Source organism: Esox lucius, chromosome 4, assembly GCF_011004845.1.
Source record: "Esox lucius isolate fEsoLuc1 chromosome 4, fEsoLuc1.pri, whole genome shotgun sequence".
NCBI lineage: Eukaryota > Metazoa > Chordata > Actinopteri > Esociformes > Esocidae > Esox > Esox lucius.
This window is the reverse complement of record NC_047572.1, coordinates 30,695,804-30,717,609: the sequence shown is the minus strand read 5'-3', so window position 1 is coordinate 30,717,609 and position 21,806 is coordinate 30,695,804. Positions and strand designations below refer to the sequence as shown.

Here is a 21,806-nt window from a genome sequence, read left to right as displayed (position 1 = left end):
ACTAGCCGAGCAGTTCCGCTTCTCATCACGCTGCTCACTCGACCAGGAGCTACTCGCTAGTACCGGCGGTCATTGGGCGTGAAGAGCACCGGCCCACAACCAGCACCAAGCTTACAGGTATCCGATGACAACAAGGAGTGGCCGGAGTGCCAGGACCCCTGTCCGGTATCAACCCGGTACCCGTGCCCAGGATAGGAACCACTTAAGCCGTCTTCACTGGGTGTCTCCACTTCCTAGGAGGTCCCTGATTACAAGGAGCGGATTAAAAAAACGAGGCCCCTGAAGGAACAGCGCCTGCACGAGAACTGTATGTTTAAGCAATAAGGCACAAGTCGGTGTGGCATATGGCCAATATACCATGGTTAAGGGTGGTTCTGAGGAGCGACGCATTGCGGGGGTCCCTGGACACAGCAAACGAACAGTCCTGGCATTGGTGGTGCCATGCTTGCCAGACTCCACCAACTGATCCACACAGGAACCTCATGCCTACTTTAATTTGCTTTATTGATCCCTTCAACATGACACCTGCATCATTACTTTATGTTAGCCTCAGCTTCACCCAGAATACATCAGTCCAGGAAGACAAACAATAACAGGTCACAGAACTGGCCTGTGAAACGAAAATTACACAGACCCTTCTTTCTTTTTCTTCTCACTGAAACCCCCCCCCACATGAGATAAGAATTAACTCACATCTTACTTGGCATCGGAAACATCTTTCGTTTTGGCTAGTCTTAACAGCAGTGATAGAGTGAATATATAACAGTGACAATTAATTCAAGAAATAATGAACACAGAGTTGGGTAAAAGAATTTGGAATAATATAAAGCAAAGTTTATACCAGCCCCACGAGATGGCTACGGTAATGACAAAAGCTTTTCAGTTTCACCATTTTGCTAGTGGGGTTTGTGTTTATCAAACATTGTACGTAATGCTGATGTTTCTGGCAAACGTTGCGCAAACAAACACAGCTTTACCAAATCCAACTTTCTGCACCTTCAAGAGAAGCAAAGGGAAGTGACAAAAGCTTCATGGTCATTTTGTGTTAGCGTTGTAGCTACTGAACATAGTTTCCTCCTTTCTCTCCACACAGAAGAATAATACAAATCTTCTGGAACAAAATATAATACATGTGAACCTGACTGTTCAAAAAAATTATTTAAGCACTATGAAAAGTCCATCAAGCAACAGACCACCTGAAGCAGTCCCAGATACTGTACAGTACTCACCCAACACACATTAGCAGTCCCAGAAACAGTACGGTACTCACCCAACACACATTAGCAGTCCCAGACACTGTACAGTACTCACACAACACACATTAGCAGTCCCAGATACTGTACAGTACTCACACAACACACATTAGCAGTCCCAGATTCTGTACAGTACACACACAACACACATTAGCAGTCCCAGATACTGTACAGTACTCACACAACACACATTAGCAGTCCCAGATACTGTACAGTACTCACACAACACACATTAGCAGTCCCAGATACTGTACAGTACTCACCCAGCTTCAAGGCTTCCTGTTTCACAACACAATGACAAGCCTGCTGTCCAAATGAATGTGTCTCTCCGGCTCTGTCTCAAGACAAGACTTCCTAACATGTCTGCCTGAGCTTTACAGGACAGCTATCCATCTCTGTAGCAAAAAACATATGGCTTTGTCGTTGTCTTCAGGTCAGAATAAAATGTGTTGTGTGTGTGTGTGTGTGCGTGCGTGCATTTTTGCGTGTGTTAAGGTCTTTGGACCTTAACACACACTTGGTAAGGATTCCTCCTTACCAAGCTAAATTAAGAAATCTCAAGAAGCGGGGGTAGGGGGGCGGGGTGATGGTATGGGGGTGTAGTCATTCTGCTACCTAAACGACGGTAGCAGAGAATGTTTAGGTGGCCTTTGTTGGCATGGTTTATTTGTTACTTATCTTCCCATTTGCCTTTTCTGAAGCAGCAGCTAGTCTTCCTGGCGTACATACAAAAGACAAGACCTAACAAACAAGGAGATATGCCCGCTGCCCCTCCAACACATACACACACGAGCGCGCACACGCGCACACATGCGCACACGCGCGCACACACATCCATGTAAATTTGTATACGCCAGAATTCTACGAATGCGGTCAAATTCAGACCAGTTGTGTCTGAGATGTCGTGGTTAGCATGCCTCTCAGCATGGGCACAAAAATGTATTACTTGGACTGAAACAGAGTCTGAGACATAAACAGGTGCATTGATATGAATTGATATGAACATGGATATGAACGTTTGCGCGATTGTCGAGTCTGGACAGTATAGGCAACATAAATCTAAATCTTGTTACAATACAAATATCCCTGACTGGTTTGTATTATGTGCACTGACGGGCCTGAACCTGCCCAGGTACGTGTTTATTGTTCGACGGATAAACATTTTAAGTACTAACGTTTTAGGTACTAATGTTTTAGGTATTAATCTATACAATTTTTGGGCAGATCAGTCATTTGGTGCCAGCTGAGTAGCGTTTTGAACATCCATCAAGGCAGACACTATTAGTCCTTGAGGCAAGTTGAATTCTCATGAGAAGAACCAAATTTCAAGACATTAGGTAAAAAGGGGTTAGAGGGGTGTTCCCATAGCAGATTCAAATCCGTCTTGCATGTTAGTGTAATTTTGTAAATGCTGGATCTGTATGGCAAGAAGCATCATCTACCCAGTTTAAACAAAGTCGTGGCAGTGGTGTCTACAGACGGTTCTATATGGACAGACCGATCTGAAGTCACCTGTCCGAACTCATCGTAGGGGACAGTAATAAAACACTGATGTGTTAACAGACAGTCACACATTTAAAACTCAAATAAGGCAAGGTGGGCTGTGGGTACGTGAGGATGTGAATTAACACGTTTTTTGTTTCAGGGTGTTGGTAAATAGCCGTTTTGTCTGCTGGGGGTTGTACCCCACGTGGGTGCTGGGGGGACGGGATCGATCAGGGTCAAGGTCGTAGATCAAAGGTCAGTTCTGCTCCAGGTCGTCCGCTGTGGGCGTGTTATAGCTCTGGAACAGGGGCTGCATGAACAGCCCCAAAGTCCCGGTAATGCAGACCAGCACAAAGATCCACAGGAACAGCCGGTCAATCACCATGGCAACGTACTTCCAATCCTCGATGACCTGTGGCAGGAGACCGAAAGAGCAATTCATTCATTACAATTCATTAATATCATTGTGACAATGGAAAGCACGACACTGGCAGGAATGAAAGTATTGAAACGGCTCAGAGAGCCTCAGATTAAGAAATGAGCGCCGTTCCTGCACACTTGATTCCCATGCACCTCTGATTGGCTGAAATCCGGACTTAATGCAGAAAGCACACTTCCGTGCAAAAACTGAATAACCACTGAATACCCTTCGCCTTGCTAGCCAAACATATTCCCTTTTTTTCACTGAATAGGGTTGTCAGCAGATTTATATTGCCTTATCTTTATTTGGTGACCCAAATTAGAATACTGTTGACAGGCTCTCTTGTTAACGGAGTATTGTTGACGACGTATCACATTAAGCAACAAATACACAGCCTTGAATGGGTTAACAGGAAACCAATTAAGGTAACAGATGGAAGTACAAAAATGGCAGCCATAACAGTTGAATGTAGCCTATAACTATAGTAAATAGGCTGTTAAAGGCATGTGGTTATTAAATCCACTGACATACTGAGAGCAGCTATATTTAACGTGGCAGAAATAGAAAACAGAAAAGTCATGGAAAATCATTTCAACATTGTAGTTTGTCTAAAGGTTGCGTCTGTTGGCTCGGTCATTGCTCTGTTTATCATCGGTATCACATGCTCACATCATGTTGGCTTCCATCTCCAAGTCTCCCCCCTTTTAGTTAAAAGGCCATAACATTTCAATCCTACATAACAGCACAACCTTTTATAAATGTCACTGTGGCCTAAAGAGACTATATGTAGAATGTATTCTCCATGTGCAAGCTACATGAATTGCAGTTTGCATTCAAACCAACTCTCCCCTATACAGCACACTCCATATACACAATTACACTTATCGTTGAATAGTTCACATAAGTCATTATTTCAAAAACGTAACAAGGTGATTGACATGGCACAATGGTTCCCTACACGATTCAATGAAGAAAGTCAATGAAGCGTATAAAGGTTTAGCGTTCAGGGGGTTCTCACTAGCTTTATCTGACAGGGGGTTCTCGCTAGCTTTATCTGACAGGGGGTTCTCGCTAGCTTTATCTGACAGGGGGTTCTCACTAGCTTTATCTGACAGGGGGTTCTCGCTAGCTTTATCTGACAGGTGGTTCTCGCTAGCTTTATCTGACAGGGGGTTCTCGCTAGCTTTATCTGACAGGTGGTTCTCGCTAGCTTTATCTGACAGGTGGTTCTCGCTAGCTTTATCTGACAGGGGGTTCTCGCTAGCTTTATCTGACAGTGGGTTCTCGCTTGTGAATTCCAACACAATGCCCTTTTAATTTGTTTCAATAAACTGACATTTGACTGTTTTCACAGTTGTCTCCAGTTAATTTAATGAAAAAATGTTGCAGATAGTAAAAATATATAATTACAGTTCCATTTTCAACAGATCACTTCCATTGAAATGTGTGTACTTATAGCTACCTGCCAATGATTCTTCTTAATAGCTGTCATCCATTTATAAATGGCAGAACAGGGCGGATTGTGTTATATCAGACCAAAAAGACATGGAACAGGTATGAAGTTGGAATTGGAAGGTTCACTTTACGTTGGTAATATTTCACTGGGCAATATAGGTGGTGTAATGATAAGGAAATTAAGTGAACCAAAAATATAGCAATAATACACAAAAAACATAGCAAAAATATACCTAAGTGGAAACTAGAAGCAATTTTAAAAAGTTATGTGAACCTTTCTTCATGCTCACCTTGATGACATCACTGCCAAAGAACAGAACCTGTGTATGGGAGTATGGTGGCTATAGGAATTCACTTTGAATTCAGCCAATTCTGTTTAATCCCAGTTATGCCAATGCATAACTGGGATTGGGAGGGGCCACTAGTGCACAGACTACAGTACAGACTGGAATACAAATTTGCGGGGAACGCACACACACAGGCCTAAATTTACACACACACACATACACACACACTCACCCCCTCATCGTTATCCTCGCTCTTCATCTTCTCAGCGACGTAGCGCACCCCGTCCACAGCCTCCTCCACGTCGGCGTGGCACTTCACCGACATCCTCTTCCTGAACTCGGTGTTCTCCGACATGTCGCTGATCTTCCAGCCGAACCGCTTGGCCGACTCCTCGTTGATGAAGAAAGAGTCCGCCCCGCCTATCCCGGAGCCCCCCGCCACCCCCACCCCCCCCGCGACGCCCACCGCCGCCCCGTCTCTCAGCTTCGAGTCGGAGCAGGAACGCCGGCGGTGCCTCTGGCGAAACCTCTCGCGGATGTTTGAGCTGCCGGGCCGGCGCATGAACAGGAAGGAGGGGAGGCGGTGCAGGAAGAGGCGCTTCACCCAGGGGGGCATGGTGTGCGTGGAGGGCGTGCGATGGTGCACGTTGAGCACGCACACGCTGGTGACGATGGAGAACGTGACCAGCACCATGGCGAACATTAGGTACTTCCCGATGAGCGGCACGGCCAGGGAGGTGGGCGGCACGATCTTGGAGATGAGCAGGAGGAAGACGGTGAGGGCCAGGAGGACGGAGATGCACAGGGTCATCTTCTCGCCGCAGTCGGAGGGCAGGTAGAAGACCAGGATGGCCAGCGATGTGATGAGGACGCAGGGGATGATGAGGTTGATGGTGTAGAACAGCGGCTTCCTCTTGATGACGAAGTCGTAGGTGATGTCCAGGTAGGTGTGGTCCGAGGGGTCCTCGTTCTTGCGCCCCGGGAGGGACACGATGTCCCACTCGCCGCTGGGCTTGAAGTCGTCCCGGCTGGCGTAGTCGCTGAGCAGAATCAGGTCGATCTCCGTGCGGTCGTATGTCCAGGAGCGGAACTTTAGCGTGCAGTTCTGCTGGTCGAAGGGGAAGTCACGGACCTCGATCTTGCAGGCCGACTTGTAGATGGCGGGCGGAAGCCAGTTGACCTCCCCGTTGTTGGAGATCAAAGCATTGGAGTAGAACGACACCTCGTAGTTCCCATCCGCACTGACAGGAACAAGAGACCAAGACTCAGAGTCTGCACAGCATTGAAATACAATTACTAGAATGGATTGAGTAGAACGCGTCCACAGACGAAGGAAGTCGGAAGATGCATAGGAGCAATGAGTGGAAATCTACATGAACAGCTAGGGTCCTAGCTTTTCCAATAGACTTTTAGACAATGTGCTAATGCTATTTAGCAACTGCACCAAAGTTATGAAGCAGCTAGCTTAAAACTGAACACAAAGACATCCACAAGTTTGTCTGACTTAGGGGAAGTAGATAAAGAGCTTAATTTCCAAGTCCCCCTTCAAACTAAAATAGATTTCTGGGATCCGGCTTGATACAATGAAAGTCCCTTTGGTAAAAATGAACAAATTCTATTCAATTCGAAATGTACCCACAGAGGTGAACAAGACCAACAATAGAACCAGTACGTCCCGAAGGCAGAGAGATTAACAGAGTACAGAACACATCTGGGAAGAGGGACGTGAGCCCTACACAGCAGTTTGTGGCCATGGCATTTTGGTTGCTGTGTTGGGGACAATGGATAAGGACGATGGGAACTGTCTCAGACGCACCGCTGACTCCCCTGAGATTCCCTTTTTGATTCAGGTGTTGCATTATACATCAACGTGTTATCAATTATTGAGCGGGTCAGGGAGAATTCAGCAGTCAAACTGCTCTGCTCCCCACACACACACACACACACACACACACAATCAAACACAATTTGTTCCTGAATATGCAGGTGGTAAATATATTCTCCACCCAAACAAATGTACCTATTTACCAAGACAATTAGCTCTGTTCCCAAACAAGGTTAAACGAAGAACCCAAACAACTACGTCTATACAACATTATCATGTGTGCATTATCAACATGATATCAATATTTTTTAAATATCACGGTTATCGTCAAACACCGGTATATCACTACACCCCTAAACCCCACACTACAATACCAAGACAACTTTATAAACCCCACACTACAATACCAAGACAACTTTATAAACCAAACAACTACATTTACGCCCACATAATGATATACCCAAATAACTGCATCTATACCCATTCAACTATATACCCAAACAATTACATTTATACCCATTCAACTATATACTCAAACAACTACTTCAATACCGTAACAAAACACATAGATCTATAGCGAAGGAAGTTTCACAGTAAAATAAACAGCATCATGCCACATCAACTAGCATTTTACCCAAACAAATAGCGCTACAGCCAAACATCTTTAACTATGTATACCCAGACACCAGCCCTAAACTAAAACTATTTAAATTTTATACCCAACCAACTAGCTTTATACACAAACAACTACTATAGCTCTATAGCTAGAAAAAAATAACTCACCCATAAAACTTTAAATACCTTTAAATATGTATCCAAAAAACTAGCTCTATACCCAAATAATTTTAACTATAAACCGAAACAACTAGCTTTATACCCAAACAACTAGCTACATACCCAAAGAACTAGGTTTATACCCAAACAAATTGCTTTATACCCAAACAACTGGCTTAATACCAAAACAACTAGCTTTATCCTCAAACTATTTATACCTTAAACATAATTGACTATATGGAGAACAACTAACTTTTACCCAAACAATTAGCTATTTTCAGCATGTTGCTCTTATCAGTCTGTGTGGTGCCAGCGTTTGGTCATCAGCTGGCAGGAGCCACACTGGGCTTGGTTGTGCACAAATCGTAAAAGTTACTTCAACCACGACTAGAACTGCTACCACAAATGAAAACAGAACTAGGCCATAAGCAGGCTTCTCTCTGTAGGGATCTATTAACTCTCGTATGGGTGAGTGGATGGAATTAAATAATTAAGCTGGATAGCTGTCTATATTATTCCATGCCAAACATTTTATGACATTTTAATGAGGTAGGGTAATGTACTGCTTATGTTGACAAAACATCCCTGGTGCTTCTACCAATGATAATGTTACAGCATCTCAAGGTTTTACTTCGGACAAACACCTTAACATTTCACAGAATCCTTTAAATTCTGACATAATTTGTGTCTGAACTAAGAACCAACTGAGGTCCAAAGCCTTTCTGGTCTCCGAATAAACACACACAGTTAATGTATGATCAGCTAACTGACCTCAAATCTCACAGCCAATTCTTCTCTCTGCAGATTTTGACTGCAGATTTTACAGCAATCACATCTTGACTTCTCGGGGGTACTCTCTCTGATCCTGCTGGCAAGCTAGGCCTCAGATGAGGAGACTCATTTATACCCCCACCCACCAACACCCACACACACACCCACACATAATAATAATAATACATTTTATTTTTAAGCGCCTTTCTAAGCACTCAAGGTCACCATACAAGACACAACTCACAATAAAAATAAAAGCAAAGAGAACAATGCTAAAAGCAGTTGAATCGTGATGATGAACACTGCAATAAGCAGATGAAAAGTGATCATGTTGGATATGCCAGCGTGAAAAGATGAGTTTTCATACAGGTTTTGAAAATGGAAAGCGAGTTGATGTTACGGATGTCTGCTGGAAGAGAATTCCAGAGGTGAGGGGCAGAGCGGCTGAAGACACTAAACCCCACAGTTGTCAAACGGGCAGGAGGTACAGTGAGGTGAATAGAAGAAGAAGACCTGAGAGTACGGGTGGGTATGTTGATATGAAGGAGGTACATTGAGGTGAATAAAAGAAGAAGACCTGAGAGTACAGGTGGGTATGTCGTTATGAAGGAGGTCAGTGAGGTACAGAGGAGGGAGGTTGTGAATGGTCTTGAAGGTGAGGAGCAGAATCTTAAAATCAATGCAGTATTTTACTGGGATCAATTGTAACTGCTGAAGAACAGGAGTGATGTGCTTAATAGAAGATGTTCTGGTGATGATACGAGCGGCAGAGTTCTGAACCAGGTGAAGTTTTTGTAGAAAGACCAAAGAGAAGAGAGTTACAGTAATCGATACGGGATGTAACCAGGGTGTGAACGAGAATGACTGTACTAGTGGGTGTGAGAGATGGATGGAGACGATTGATGTTACGTAAATGGAAGTATGCAGACTGGGTGACATTATTAATGTGAGCTTGAAATGAAAGTGTGCTGTCGAGGATGACACCCAGACTCTTAACCTGAGGGGAGGGAGAAACTGAGGAGTTATCAATGGAAAGCGAGAAACTGTCATGTTTTGTCAGAGTGGATTTGGTGCCAATGAGGAGAACACCAGGACAGAGCCCTGGGGAACACCAGGACAGAGCCCTGGGGAACACCAGGACAGAGCCCTGGGGAACATCAGTAATGACAGGAGCTGGATGTGATTTGAAAGTTCTGAGTTGGATTAATTGAGTGCGGCCAGAGAGACAGGATTTAAACCAGTCCAAAGGTGTGTCAGTTATACCAATAGAGACTTGTCTGTCAAGGAGGATGTTATGAGAGATGGTATCAAAGGCCGCACTCAGATCAAGGAGGATGAGAATGGTTAATAGTCCAGAGTCAGCTGCCATGAGAAGATCATTAGTGATTTTTTCCAGTGCTGTTTCCGTGCTGTGGCAGGAGCGGAATCCAGATTGGAATTCTTCATGGAGGTTATTGTCAGACAAGTGTGCATAAACCTGAGATGCCACAGTTTTTTCAAGGATTTTAGGTAGAAAAGGCAGGTTAGAAATGGGACGGAGGTTATTGAAATTGTTGGGGCCTGCACCAGATTTCTTAAGTATAGGAGTTATTGCAGCAGATTTTAGAGGTGAAGGAACAGTGCCAGAGGTGAGAGAAGAATGTGTGATGGTAGTTATTAGGGAGGAGAGAGAGGGTAAGCAGGCTTTTACCAGGGTGGTAGGTAGAGGGTCTAGCTGACAGGTAGTTGGCTGTGACTTTTCAATAAGGTCAGATATTTCAGCAACAGAAGCAACCGTGAAACTCGAAAATACATGAGAAAGAGGGGCTGAGAGACCTGAGAGAGACAGACTGTGAGAGGCAGTAGTTGTCAGTTGCTGGTGGATCTTATGAACTTTGACATTAGGGAGTTGCAATAGGCATTTGAGTACGGATGAGGTTTCAAGAGAGTCCGGTGGTGGCAACACGTTGGTGGCCATGGAGAACAGGGCTCTGGTGTTTCCATCACCTGAACTAATTATAGACACAGCTTACTCACTTGTTGTAGAGGACAATGTCAGGCAGCCAGATGTGTTGGGATGGGAGGCGGACCTTCTTGATGCCTTCGTACTCTTCTGGGTCCCATGTCAACCTGTAGTCATTCCACACCTGGGTCAGCCAGCAGTTGGTGGTCATTATCTGTTCCCTCTCATTCTGCAGCGGACACACACACACACACACACACACACACATACACACACAAACATGGGGAAATGACATCTGATTGGGCATCGTGTTACAATTGGGGTTACTTTTAGATTTGGACATTAGCGTTGGCCGCAAAGGTTATGTTAAGTTTAGGCATATAGTTATGTTAGGTTTAGGCATACAGTTATGCTAAGTTTATGCACACAGTTATGCTAAGTTTAAGGATACAGTTATGTTAAGGGGTAGAGAAAATATGGAATAATTTGTCTGGTCCACACAAATATAGAATCATATGTGCATGCATGTGTGTGTGTGTGAACGTGTGTGGTGTGTGTGTGTGTGTGTGTGTGTGTGAGAACATGATGTGTGTTTGTGTAAACGTGTGTGTGTGTGTGTGTGTGTGTGTGTGTGTGAGAACATGATGTGTGTTTGTGTGTAAACGTGTGTGTGTGTGTGTGTGTGTGTGTGAGAACACGTGTGTTTATGTGCGTGTGCTCACCACACTGATGAGTTGGGCCAGGGACACCAGGATATGGATGGTGACCTGTTGGCTCTTGTTGACGGCAGGCCTGATCAGTTTATTGTAGCGTTCTGGAGACAACAGGTGGGTCACCAGTCGTTCCTCGATCTCTGCGCCCAAGGCAGCTGCATGTCACACACAGCCATACGCACGCACAAACACACACACACGGACAAAAACACGCGCGCGGGGAGATAGGGAACCGGGGTGTAAAAGCTGTCAGATAAAGCCAGCGTTCCCCGGTGGAGTTTTAAATAAATCTCAGAGGCAACGTGTTTCCTCAGACCCGTCGGCAGTAACCCCGGACTGGGCACCGTTCCAAGTGGACTCCGATACCAGCGAGTAGACGGCGCTCTGACAGAACACATCAGCACAGCGGAAACACTACTGACACACTGTCCTTCCGCTCGGTGGTCATTCTGAACAAATGGCCCCTCAACATGTACATAAATACATAGCAGGAACGAATTACCGGTGCGAGTGAATATTCATTCTGCCCTGAAACGAACCCCTCGTGTTCGCATTCGTACCCCTTCAACGAACACCCACCCACCCCCCACCCCCCCCCACAACGCATGCTCCCCTCAACAACACCCGTCCACCTGATCCCGTCAAGCCCTCCTCTTTGTGGTCACAGCGCCCTGGTGTCACCCCTGCTTTACGTAACACAGCTGAACAGAATGGTTGGTTATGTAACGGAGGGGTACTGGTGACTTGGGCCGGAGTTAGACCACACCGGCCCCCACATAACCAAACCCCCCCCCCCCCCCGCCCCGCCCGCCATTAACTCGGCACATTTGATCCGAACTCCTCGCTTCCTGAGTTGCGCAGCTGGAAGCTCGCCGAACGCTTGCATTCAAACGGCAACACACCGAGTTCCTGGGGGTGATCTTTACACCCGGGGCGCCGCAGCGTCTCTCTGGTGTGACTCTGTGTGTGTGTGTTTGGTTTTGGGAGGCGTGTTTGTACGTGGTATAGTCTCTGATCTCATAAACAGTTGTAATGATAGTCCAACACACACACACACACACACAGTCCAGTGTCTGCCGCGGGGCAGGGAGCTGACGTAACCGGGTAACTGGATCAGCCTCAGGATTCAAATCAGGCCATTGTGCCCCGGCTACACCAGCCCTCCATAAGGCTGTCCTGGTAATGCACACCAAATGATAGCAGCGGTTATCTTTGGTGAGATACATGGGACCCGTAGTACACCGGAAATGTATACTGTTGTCATGCAGCAGCCTCAGAGTAACTGGCAGCTGCTAGGTAGCCAGGCAGGACAGTTACAGTGAGTTCAGCGTGATTCTACTGTCAGCTGAGCCTGTGCCGCTAAGTAAAGACCAGCGTGTCGGAGGAGACACCTGAGAGATGGTGCTTCCCGAAGATGAGAGAGACAGGAGACATGAGTGAGACAGGAAGAAGAGACAGGAGTGAGACATAAGAAAGAGAGGAGTGAGACGGGAAAATGAGAGGGGTGAGACAAGAGAAAGTGATAGGAGTTGGACATGAAGAAAAGAGAGGAGTGAGAGAGGCGAATGAAAGAGAAGTGATACAGGAGAAAGAGATTAAGAGAAAAGAAAGAAAGGAGTGAGACAGCAGAAATATAGGAGTGAGGGAGGAGAAAGAGAGATGAGTGAGACAGGAGAAAGAGAGGAGAGAATGATAACGCAGAAGACAAGGAAGAAAACTCAGGAAGAGCTCAGGAAAACTTTCAGTGTTTGGATAGCATTTAAGCTGATCTTAACCAAATGACTTTTTAACCAATCACATCAGCTCAAAAAAATCTTTGATATTTGAAAAAATGTATGTGAATTTATGTGCACCTATTTCTCTAAACATAAACCAGACATCTAGCTCTTTAAACCTAAACCCGACATGCAGTTCTTTAAACCTAAACCAGACACCCAGCTCTTTAAACCTAAACCAGACACCCAGCTCTCTAAACCTAAACCGAACAGACAGGTAGGGCTGCACGATATATCGAATTCTAATCGAAATTGCGACAATTGACATTGCGAGGCAACGGGCACACATCGTACTTCCGGAATCTTTTTTGTTTTTGTTTTTGCGGCTGCTGTAGGCATTTTTGTAGATTGCTTAAATACCTGGACTAATTTTGTTTAAACACTTGAAGGTTTGTCAATGTTAGTTTGAGTTAACACTGCAACTGCGAGCAAAGTCGTCTGCTTTAAGCTAGCGAGTGGCACCAAGATATGGTCCCACACAGCCTACACAACAGCATGATAATTAAAAGTGTCAGCTTCAATGTTGGAGGTCAGTTTAATAGCACATTATGTAGGCTATGATCTCTATTTTTAAGTGAGATTATCTAAGGTGTTTACACCCATGTATGAAAATCGCAAATCATAACCGTAATTGCTATATTTGTCAAAGAAATCACGATTAAATATTTTATCCAAATCGTGCAGCCCTACATACAGCTCTCTAAACCTAAACCACACAACCAGTTCTCTAAACCCAACTAGACACCCAGCCCAATAAACCTGAAACAGACACAGAGCTCTTTAAACCTGAACCAAACACCAACCTCTTTAAACCTGAACCAAACACTGAGCTCTTTAAACCTGAACCAAACACAGACCTCTTTAAACCTGAACTAAACACCAAGCTCTTTATACCTGAACCAAACACAGACCTCTTTAAACCTGAACTAAACACAGACCTCTTTAAACCTGAACTAAACACAGACCTCTTTAAACCTGAACTAAACATAGACCTCTTTAAACCTGAACTAAACATAGACCTCTTTAAACCTGAACTAAACATAGACCTCTTTAAACCTGAACTAAACACTGAGCTCTTCAAACCTGAACCAGACACCCAGCTCTGTGTTGATTTGTTCCAGAGCACTTAGGCATGGTATATTTGTTATATACCACACTCATCATGCCTAATTGCGTAAGAACAATCACAACTCTCTAAACCCGACCAGTCTTATAATCCACAGGTTCTCTTGACCTGACATCAAATACCAACTGACATGGAGAATGCTATTAACTTTAAGTCTTGATCTTAGGAGACCTGGCAAGTCTCAGACAGAGAGATATCATGAGGATTTCAGACCGCCGCATTGCATCACACCTCTTCCTCCTGTCCCTCCTCTTCTTCATCCTGCTCTTCCTCCTCCACCCCACTGCACTCTAACTGCTTCAATAATTCATTTGTGCTGAAATAAAAACAGACAGAATCTCACACGCAGAAAGCTTGAATCACGATCAAAGGTCATTCGCTTGTGCAAAAATGTCTAATGAGACGAAATATCTATTGCCTCTTCCACAGTGTACAGACACACATTGATTATTCGACAGACAAACGCTCATAACAAACTGCTGATGGGAATAGAAACAATGTACCGCACATTCTGCTTTCTTCATGGGCTGAAGTATCCAGTGAGTAAATTATTCAATGACCCACCATGGCGTTGCCTCGTCAGGGCCAACCTCTCTTCCACTGCGTCGACCTCTGCACTGCTTCTTTATTTCCCAGCATTCAACCTGTTAGGCTATGTACTATGGCACGTAACGCACCAGGTTAGCGTTATAGCCTATGTTTTTTAACTGGTGTGTTGGGTTAGCATTAGCTTATGTTAGCTAACCTGGTGTATTGGGTTAGCATTAACCTATGTTAGCTAACCTGGTGTATTGGGTTAGCATTAACCTATGTTAGCTAACCTGGTGTATTGGGTTAGCATTAACCTATGTTAGCTAACCTGGTGTATTGGGTTAGCATTAACCTATGTTAGCTAACCTGGTGTATTGGGTTAGCATTAACCTATGTTAGTCAACCTGGTGTATTGAGTTAGAATGTGAATACTATTTTTGTAGTCCACACAATTAAAGTAAAACCAAAATGTTTGTTTGTGTGTGTGTGTGTGTGTGTGCGCACGCTCACGCTATAATCACAGCCTCAGCTGTTACAAGGTACTTGTATTCCAGATGACAGGTGACATTACACTCCCACTCCCAGAATAACTACACGCTCACTAACATCCTGCCAACCCTCTCCACATCAGCCCTCCTTTTCTCCTCCCCTCTCCCCTATTTCATTGCTCTCCTCAGGTCCATCCTCCTCTCCCCTCTCCTCTGGTCCACGCTCCTCTCCCCTCTCCTCTTGTCCACGCTCCTCTCCCCTCTCCTCCTCTCCCTTCTCCTCTGGTTCACACTCCTCTCCCTTCTCCTCTGGTCCACACTCCTCTCCCTTCTCCTCTGGTCCACACTCCTCTCCCTTCTCCTCTGGTCCACACTCCTCTCCCTTCTCCTCTGGTCCACACTCCTCTCCCCTCTCCTCTGGTCCACACTCCTCTCCCCTCTCCTCTGGTCCACCCTCCTCTCCCTTATCCTATGGTTCACCCTCCTCTCCCCTCTCCCCTGGTACACACTCCTCTCCCCTCTCCTCTGGTCCACGCTCCTCTCCCGTCTCCTCTGGTCCACGCTCCTCTTCCCTCTCCTCTCTGCCCTGGCATGTCTCATCTCTGCTCTCCACTTCAGTGACAGTAACAGGTTGCAAGTGCAGGTCAACCGGAGCAAAGGCTGAAGAGGGAGAGTGATTTTCTTCCTGTTTTCTTCTCTCCCTGTGTCATTCTCACATCACCTAATCCATCCAGAAGCAGGGCCTGGTTTCTGGAAACAACTGACACAATGCATCTACTACTGCCAGCCCTCACACGACGTCACCTACCTCTCTGTCTCCTGTCTTTTCTTTTTCTCTATGTATCTCTCATCTCTCTCAAAATCAATTCAATTCGCAGTTCTAGATAGATTTGTTGGCATGGGGAATAAATGTTAACAAAGCTAATGAATTAAAACAAAAATGTTTCATGAGAAAGTCAATTTAAATGGTACTGTTGTTATTATTTACAAATACAACTGTATCTGTGCATAGCTCCAAGCCCAACAGCCTACATTTAACAAAAACACAAAAAACAGCCTACAAAGGAAAGTAAAACAGCCCGAGAGTGGTATTCAAGCCTTCTCAGCAGAGTTTACTGGACATTTTTCCATCAGGACTTCTGTAGGTCCCAGAATATCTTGCTAACGTTAGCAGAATAAACCATTACTACCACAAACATTCATTTAGCCCTAACAGAGTGTGATTTTTGCAAATGCGACAACATACTGCTTTTTACCATGCGGAAAAGAGGTCAAGGTCAGGAGAACTCTGTATCTGTATGCAACACACTAAAACTACAACACATATTGTCATACGCTGACTAGAAGGGCTTCAGAAGCAAAGCCCACTGCCAAACTAAAGAGACACACCTTTGTAGACACGATTCAAAGAAAATCCAGATTCATTAGGTCCCAAATAAAACATTACATTTTCTTTGTTGTTTTATATATTCTATCTCAAAATGGATAGATTAGAGCTTAATTTGCCATTTGTGTTTCCTTGGAGATAGAAATGTATTTTTGCACTTGTTATTAGGATGGCAGCTTTGTTGACAAATGCAGTTCAGATTTCTCCACCTAATAATGACTCATATAGATAATCCTTCTGTAGGATGAGGCCAATCTGACTCTCAGATCCAACCACTGCAATGAATCAAATAGACACAAATGTCTACAATGTATCCCTCTCATTTTAAACATGACATTTTTAATTAGAGTTGAGTGATGAAGAAGAAAAGTTTAATTTAGCGGGCACGGCTTTGCTGGCTAGTGTAGATGGATTTCTTAGGATCTTGGAGATATAATAACGTCATGTGAAATGTGAAGTTGGGACTAAAGGTGGATGACTTTCAGGTAGCATTGATTTATTAACTAACTGACGTTGAAGATTTTTGATTCCAGAACTTTTTGACTGTCACCCTAATGTCCTGTTACCCTTAACACAAGTGAGCTTTGCCATAGACAGACTGACAGCAGAGAGAGAGAAAGACAGTGAGAAGATTAAGCTGGACTCCAAAGAGGCGGTTGCCAGATTTAGAGGTTTCCAGCCGAAGTGAGACAAGAGGTGACAGTAACACCAGAAGCGTTTACATTGTCGTGAAGTTCCTTACAAATCAATGAATTCAGTGTCACCTTATCCTGCCTCTCATCAGGCTGGCAGTCCTTAACAATCCAAGCATCCAGTACTGAGAGACTGCATGGGTGCCTTTGGTGTGAAACACTCTCTTCAAATAGCCACACTCTCCACCAGCCACTTAGAGCTAAACTGAGCTGAGGGGCGTGACTGGAACAAAAGCTATCCTGATTCAGCACCCATGGACAGTAGAGGTTGCAATTCCATATGCTGGCCCCGATCCTGATTCAGTCCCATGGACAGTAGAGGTTGCAATTCCATATGCTGGCCCCGATCCTGATTCAGTCCCATGGACAGTTTCACTATGTGGGGGGTCAAGTAGACATATAGTGTCCGTGTGGAGGTATTTTAGTCCCATGGACTGTGTTAGTATGAGCCTCATGGACAGTGTCAGTATGGGGTCTTTTAGCCTCATGGACAGCGTTAGTATGAGGGTCTTTTAGCCTCATGGACAGTGTCAGTATGGGGGTCTTTTAGCCTCATGGACAGTGTCAGTATGGGGGTCTTTTAGCCTCATGGACAGTGTCAGTATGGGGGTCTTTTAGCCTCATGGACAGTGTCAGTATGGGGGTCTTTAAGCCTCATGGACAGTGTCAGTATGGGGGTCTTTTAGCCTCATGGCCAGCCCCAACAGAGCTTACATGATTTCTATTGCGAATTATAATTTAACACCCACAGATAGGCATTATAAGTATTTCCATTACCTAGTTTGGGATCCTAATTCAGCTTTATGAATGGTGCAGGTACAAAATCCAATTACTTGCTTACAAAAACCAGGCCAATGTATGTAGGCTACAACAGTAACAGATAAAACAGATTCAGCATCATCTGTTGGCAAATCTACAGGTTCATCCAATATTTATCAATGTATCCCACTAGTTTAAAACAAGACATGTTATCAGTTAGAGTTGGGTGATACAGAAGAATTTAGCCGACATGGCTGATGTGGATCTCTTAGGCTCCTGGTGACGCAATAACGCACAAAACAATCAGGCTTAATAGAACGGTTGTTCCAGCTTTCGCCTCGCAACTCTTAGCATGGGCCCTGAGAATGTAATGAAAGCTTGTTTTGTCGCCTCAACAAATGTAATGAACAAACACCGAGGATCTTTGGAGTGGCACCTTGATGTCCTCTTTAGAAGTGGGCTTTGCAACAAACCAAAAGCCATTAAGCACAATTGGCCAACATGCACGCCCGTGGGTTGGTGCGTGTGCGCGTGTTATAACTGATATAAGTCAATATAAGATTTTAGTCCCATTCCAGTTAGATTTATGTCAAAAAAGTTTAATATAAAAATATGTCAAAAAAGTGCGACGTGAGTAGTAGGCCTATTTCTAATCTCTTAATATCGGGGGACTTCCAACATGATCCTAATGAAGACGTATACACATTGTGTGAAAGAATCTTACCTCTCCGCCTGTACGCTCTGGCACACATTGCTGTGTAATGAACAAGAGCCAGCGTGTATTTGTTGTGTAAAAAGAGGGGCAGGTTAGTTAATCCAGGCGTTACAATCACGTGCCAAACACAATCTGACGCACGGAAAACGTGCAATAGGCTACTTTTCCCAATGAACTGCGGTCCCGTTAAAAATATACCCTAATGTTATCAAACCCGCACAGAAATTAAACATCTCAATAATTTTTGTAGCTAAGTATTGTCGAGAGAGGGATCAGAGTATATGTGTGCTATCCTAGCTCTTCATATTCGAACGGAATTATTATTGGTTAACATTTGATCTTTACACATATGGCTTCCCTCACCCGTATTCTCTTAATGTAACCATCAATGTTATGCAGGGTGTGCCGCATCTGAATTTAAAAAGATACACTGTATGCTGTATAGCTCTTGTTCTGTCTAAGTATACCCAAAGTACCCTACCCGGGATGTCCCGGTCCCGCTCCGGGCGGAGTAGATTCAGAGGGATTACTCACTTGCCACGGTGAGAACCAGGAGAGCGAGCGCTGCTGTCACCGGGGCTGCCATCGCCGCTCGCTCCCTCCACTGCGACCCGACACCTGAAAACTTGGGAGACCGACGAGTTGCCTGTTTTGCCTTCTTTCGCCCTCAGTGTTAAGATAAAAAAATAATACCAGCGGCAGGACACACGCGTGCGCGAGAGCTCGTTTAAAGGTTGGGTTGTGGTGTCATTTCAATTCAACGATGTCCGATGATGTCCCTTCACTTGGTAAAGGGAGAGGCTTCAAATTTTGTTACGCGGCGAGGAGAGGATTGCTCCCTTAGCAGATGCGGATCCTTGTTTCAGTCGCGGCGCGTCTGAGCGTGTTCGACCCACGCCAGTCGTGGAACTGTCAGTGCTAGGCGAACTGGGGGCGCTGAAACGTTTTCCCTAATTCCACTTGATTATTGAAACGTTATTTTTCCCGAAATTGGTAGCTACGGAGGTGGATGGCGAGTTACTCGAGATAGCAGAGGTTAATCCCATTGATGACGGACTGTCTAAATAGTTGATAAATGATTAAAACGTCCTCCCTTTGCATGGCCCCCTTGGTGGTTTTCTCCGTCCGGGCGGCAGTAGGTCCTAATCTCTGTTGCTCGGTTTTGATCTACAGTTCTGATTTGTTACAACAAATAGAAAGCAATTACAGTAGAGATCCCCGAGGCGATGTTTGGCGAAAGCCTTTCAAGGACATCCAGAAGACCAAATTCCCTTATTTTGAATAGATTAATCCTTGAAAGAAAATAATCATAGTTCAAATGAACCGCCCACACCCCATTCCGTTTGGTGCCACTCCAATAACACAAAAAACTGAGCTGTAAAAAAAAAAGCAAAATATGTAATCTGGCAAAATTAAACAACGTTTGCTTTTCAGTTTTTACAACCAGTCCCAATGAGGCATGATTATGGCTGATAAAAATAAACGTGCGCAGTAAAGCTCTAAGTATACAGAGATTGACAGGCCACGCAGAATTACGTGGAGTCGCCTTGAGGCCTGATATATCACCTTATCAGTATTAAACGTGAGGCACAGAAGGGTTGCGTGGGGCCGTCCCTCTTGCCTGCGAGCCTGAGCGGTGCGGACTGGGCTAGAGTGCGTCACAGCCGGGGACTTTGGCTGTAGAAGAGTTTTCAATCAACCAGGCTTAGTTTGAAGGGCATGAGATGAATTAGCAGGTGGATGTATGTGCACATCTGAGGTGAAGAGTTTATTGGTGGATAGATGTTTAAGGGTCAAACAGGGGTCATTCAAAGGGCTGCTTAAAATGTCTGACTCACTCCCTTCTGGTCCCCGGGGTTGAAATGTCCACCCTGACTTGGAACAAGGTCTGCATTATGCGATCCTCAAAATAAATAAACTCAGTGATTCCAGTCCTATATGTGAGTGGAGAAGGAGCGTGTTAGAAAGACCCGCCAGGGCCTGGCTCTCACTGATGCCAGAGTGTGAAGGTCACTGCTGAATTTCTGAGGCGTTTGATTTTTATTATCCAAACATCAACTCGACGTCAGCGCCGCGCTGTGACTTCAGCGTCGCGCGGTGGCCTCGGCTCCTAAGCAGGGCCACGCCAACAATTGCAGAGAGACGTTACGCAATTAACTCTGCATGAACTCAATTAAGCGCAGCTTTGAGCGCTTCAACCTCGGCCCCTGCCCACCCCTGCAATCTACACGCATAGACCCACCCTAACTCCCCAGGGACACCCCTGCAGACAAGAATGGGGAGGCGGGGAGAGATACGGAGGAGGAGAATTAGAGACAAGAGAAGGGGGGAGGGGACGAATGCAGAGAGGAGGGGTGAGAGAGGAGAGACACGGGGCTACAAGCTCTCCTCTCGTCAGCGCACTCACACACATTCACAGGATGACAGAGAGATACCCCGGTCTCACCTTGCCTGCCATAGCCGAGGCCCACAAACTAAAATAACATCCATCACCCGATACATGCCACCTTGGCCCAGGCTCAGCCCAGCCCTCATAATGACCATTAGGCCTGCTCCTAAAAGCTGTGGTGTGACGGGTGGGGGTTGGGTGGGAGGCAGATTGGACGTAGCATAAATCTAATCACGGCTACTTAGAGCTCTGAGAGCCACGCCATGGGAGAAGTGGTCTCCACCAGCCAGCAAGCAGACTAACAACCAATCAGCCAACCAAAGGAGCTACACATCCCTGTCACTATGTCCTCCTGTCTCGCCGAAAAACACCTTGCTGAAGGGATAGTTAGCGTAAATGAAATCCAAGCTTGGCTTGGTATCCAAATGCAAAGGGTTTCAGCGTTTTTGGCTCATTTAAGTCCTGGTACTGATATAAGCATTTTCCAGGCATCGTGTCCAAATTTCCCAGAAGTACCAAGAAGTGATTGTGAAAAGAACGTTTTTTAGATGATTTGAACAGGATGCGTAAAAAATAAAAACTACCAAGGGGTTTCTTTCAAACCATATCCATATCCACCTATTGCTCCCAGTAATATGGGTGAACCTTACGTATTTCTACCAGGCAGACATGATGTGAGACAAACGCTGTAGTGTGATGAGACTTACTGAAGTACTGGTGACTCAACACTCGCCCCAACTCTCTCCCCAGCCACATCGACCCTCTCTCACTCTTCTCTGCTCAGACGCCTCTCTCCGGCCTGCCAACCCGCGCTTCACCTCTCACATCGTTGCCTTGTAGGTTCGAGTCCTGCCTCTGTGTCCTCGATGGCTCACGGGCCGTCATTGTGTATGAGGCGGTCCCCATCAAAATGCAGTTAGTATGTGTGTACCATAATGAATGGATATGGCCGTGGGACATTTGAGTTCCCGTATGAGAGCCAGGGACAGAGAGTTTCCTGATTCCAGACTGTTGGTCT

General features: G+C 45.2%; 1 protein-coding gene across 2 annotated transcripts; it reads right to left on the bottom strand.

Moving 5' to 3' along the window:
- Positions 1–485: 485 nt before the first annotated feature.
- Positions 486–19,882, bottom strand: LOC105028522 (neuronal acetylcholine receptor subunit beta-2). Of its 2 annotated transcripts, none has more exons than XM_029119498.2 (5): positions 18,934–19,882; positions 10,936–11,081; positions 10,288–10,442; positions 5,134–6,142; positions 486–3,150 (listed from the first exon to the last, which is right to left on the bottom strand). In XM_029119498.2, exons 1-5 carry the CDS (start codon positions 18,983–18,985, stop codon positions 2,995–2,997), a joined length of 1,518 nt encoding a protein of 505 aa, XP_028975331.1. In that variant the 5' UTR covers positions 18,986–19,882; the 3' UTR covers positions 486–2,994. The 2 variants fall into 2 exon arrangements, with proteins under 2 accessions (XP_028975331.1, XP_028975332.1); XM_029119499.2 differs by lacking the exon at positions 18,934–19,882 and adding an exon at positions 18,409–18,646.
- Between the last annotated feature and the right edge of the window lie 1,924 nt (positions 19,883–21,806).

Excerpts from the sequence above, each read along its gene's own strand:
- LOC105028522 (XM_029119498.2), bottom strand. The coding sequence starts at position 18,985 with ATGGCAGCCCCGGTGACAGCAGCGCTCGCTCTCCTGGTTCTCACCGTG. Across the intron at positions 10,443-10,935 it reads TGGCCCAACTCATCAGTGTG|AATGAGAGGGAACAGATAAT; the intron begins GTGAGCACACGC and ends TGTCCGCTGCAG. Across the intron at positions 3,151-5,133 it reads GCGAGGATAACGATGAGGGG|GTCATCGAGGATTGGAAGTA; the intron begins GTGAGTGTGTGT and ends CTCCTGCCACAG.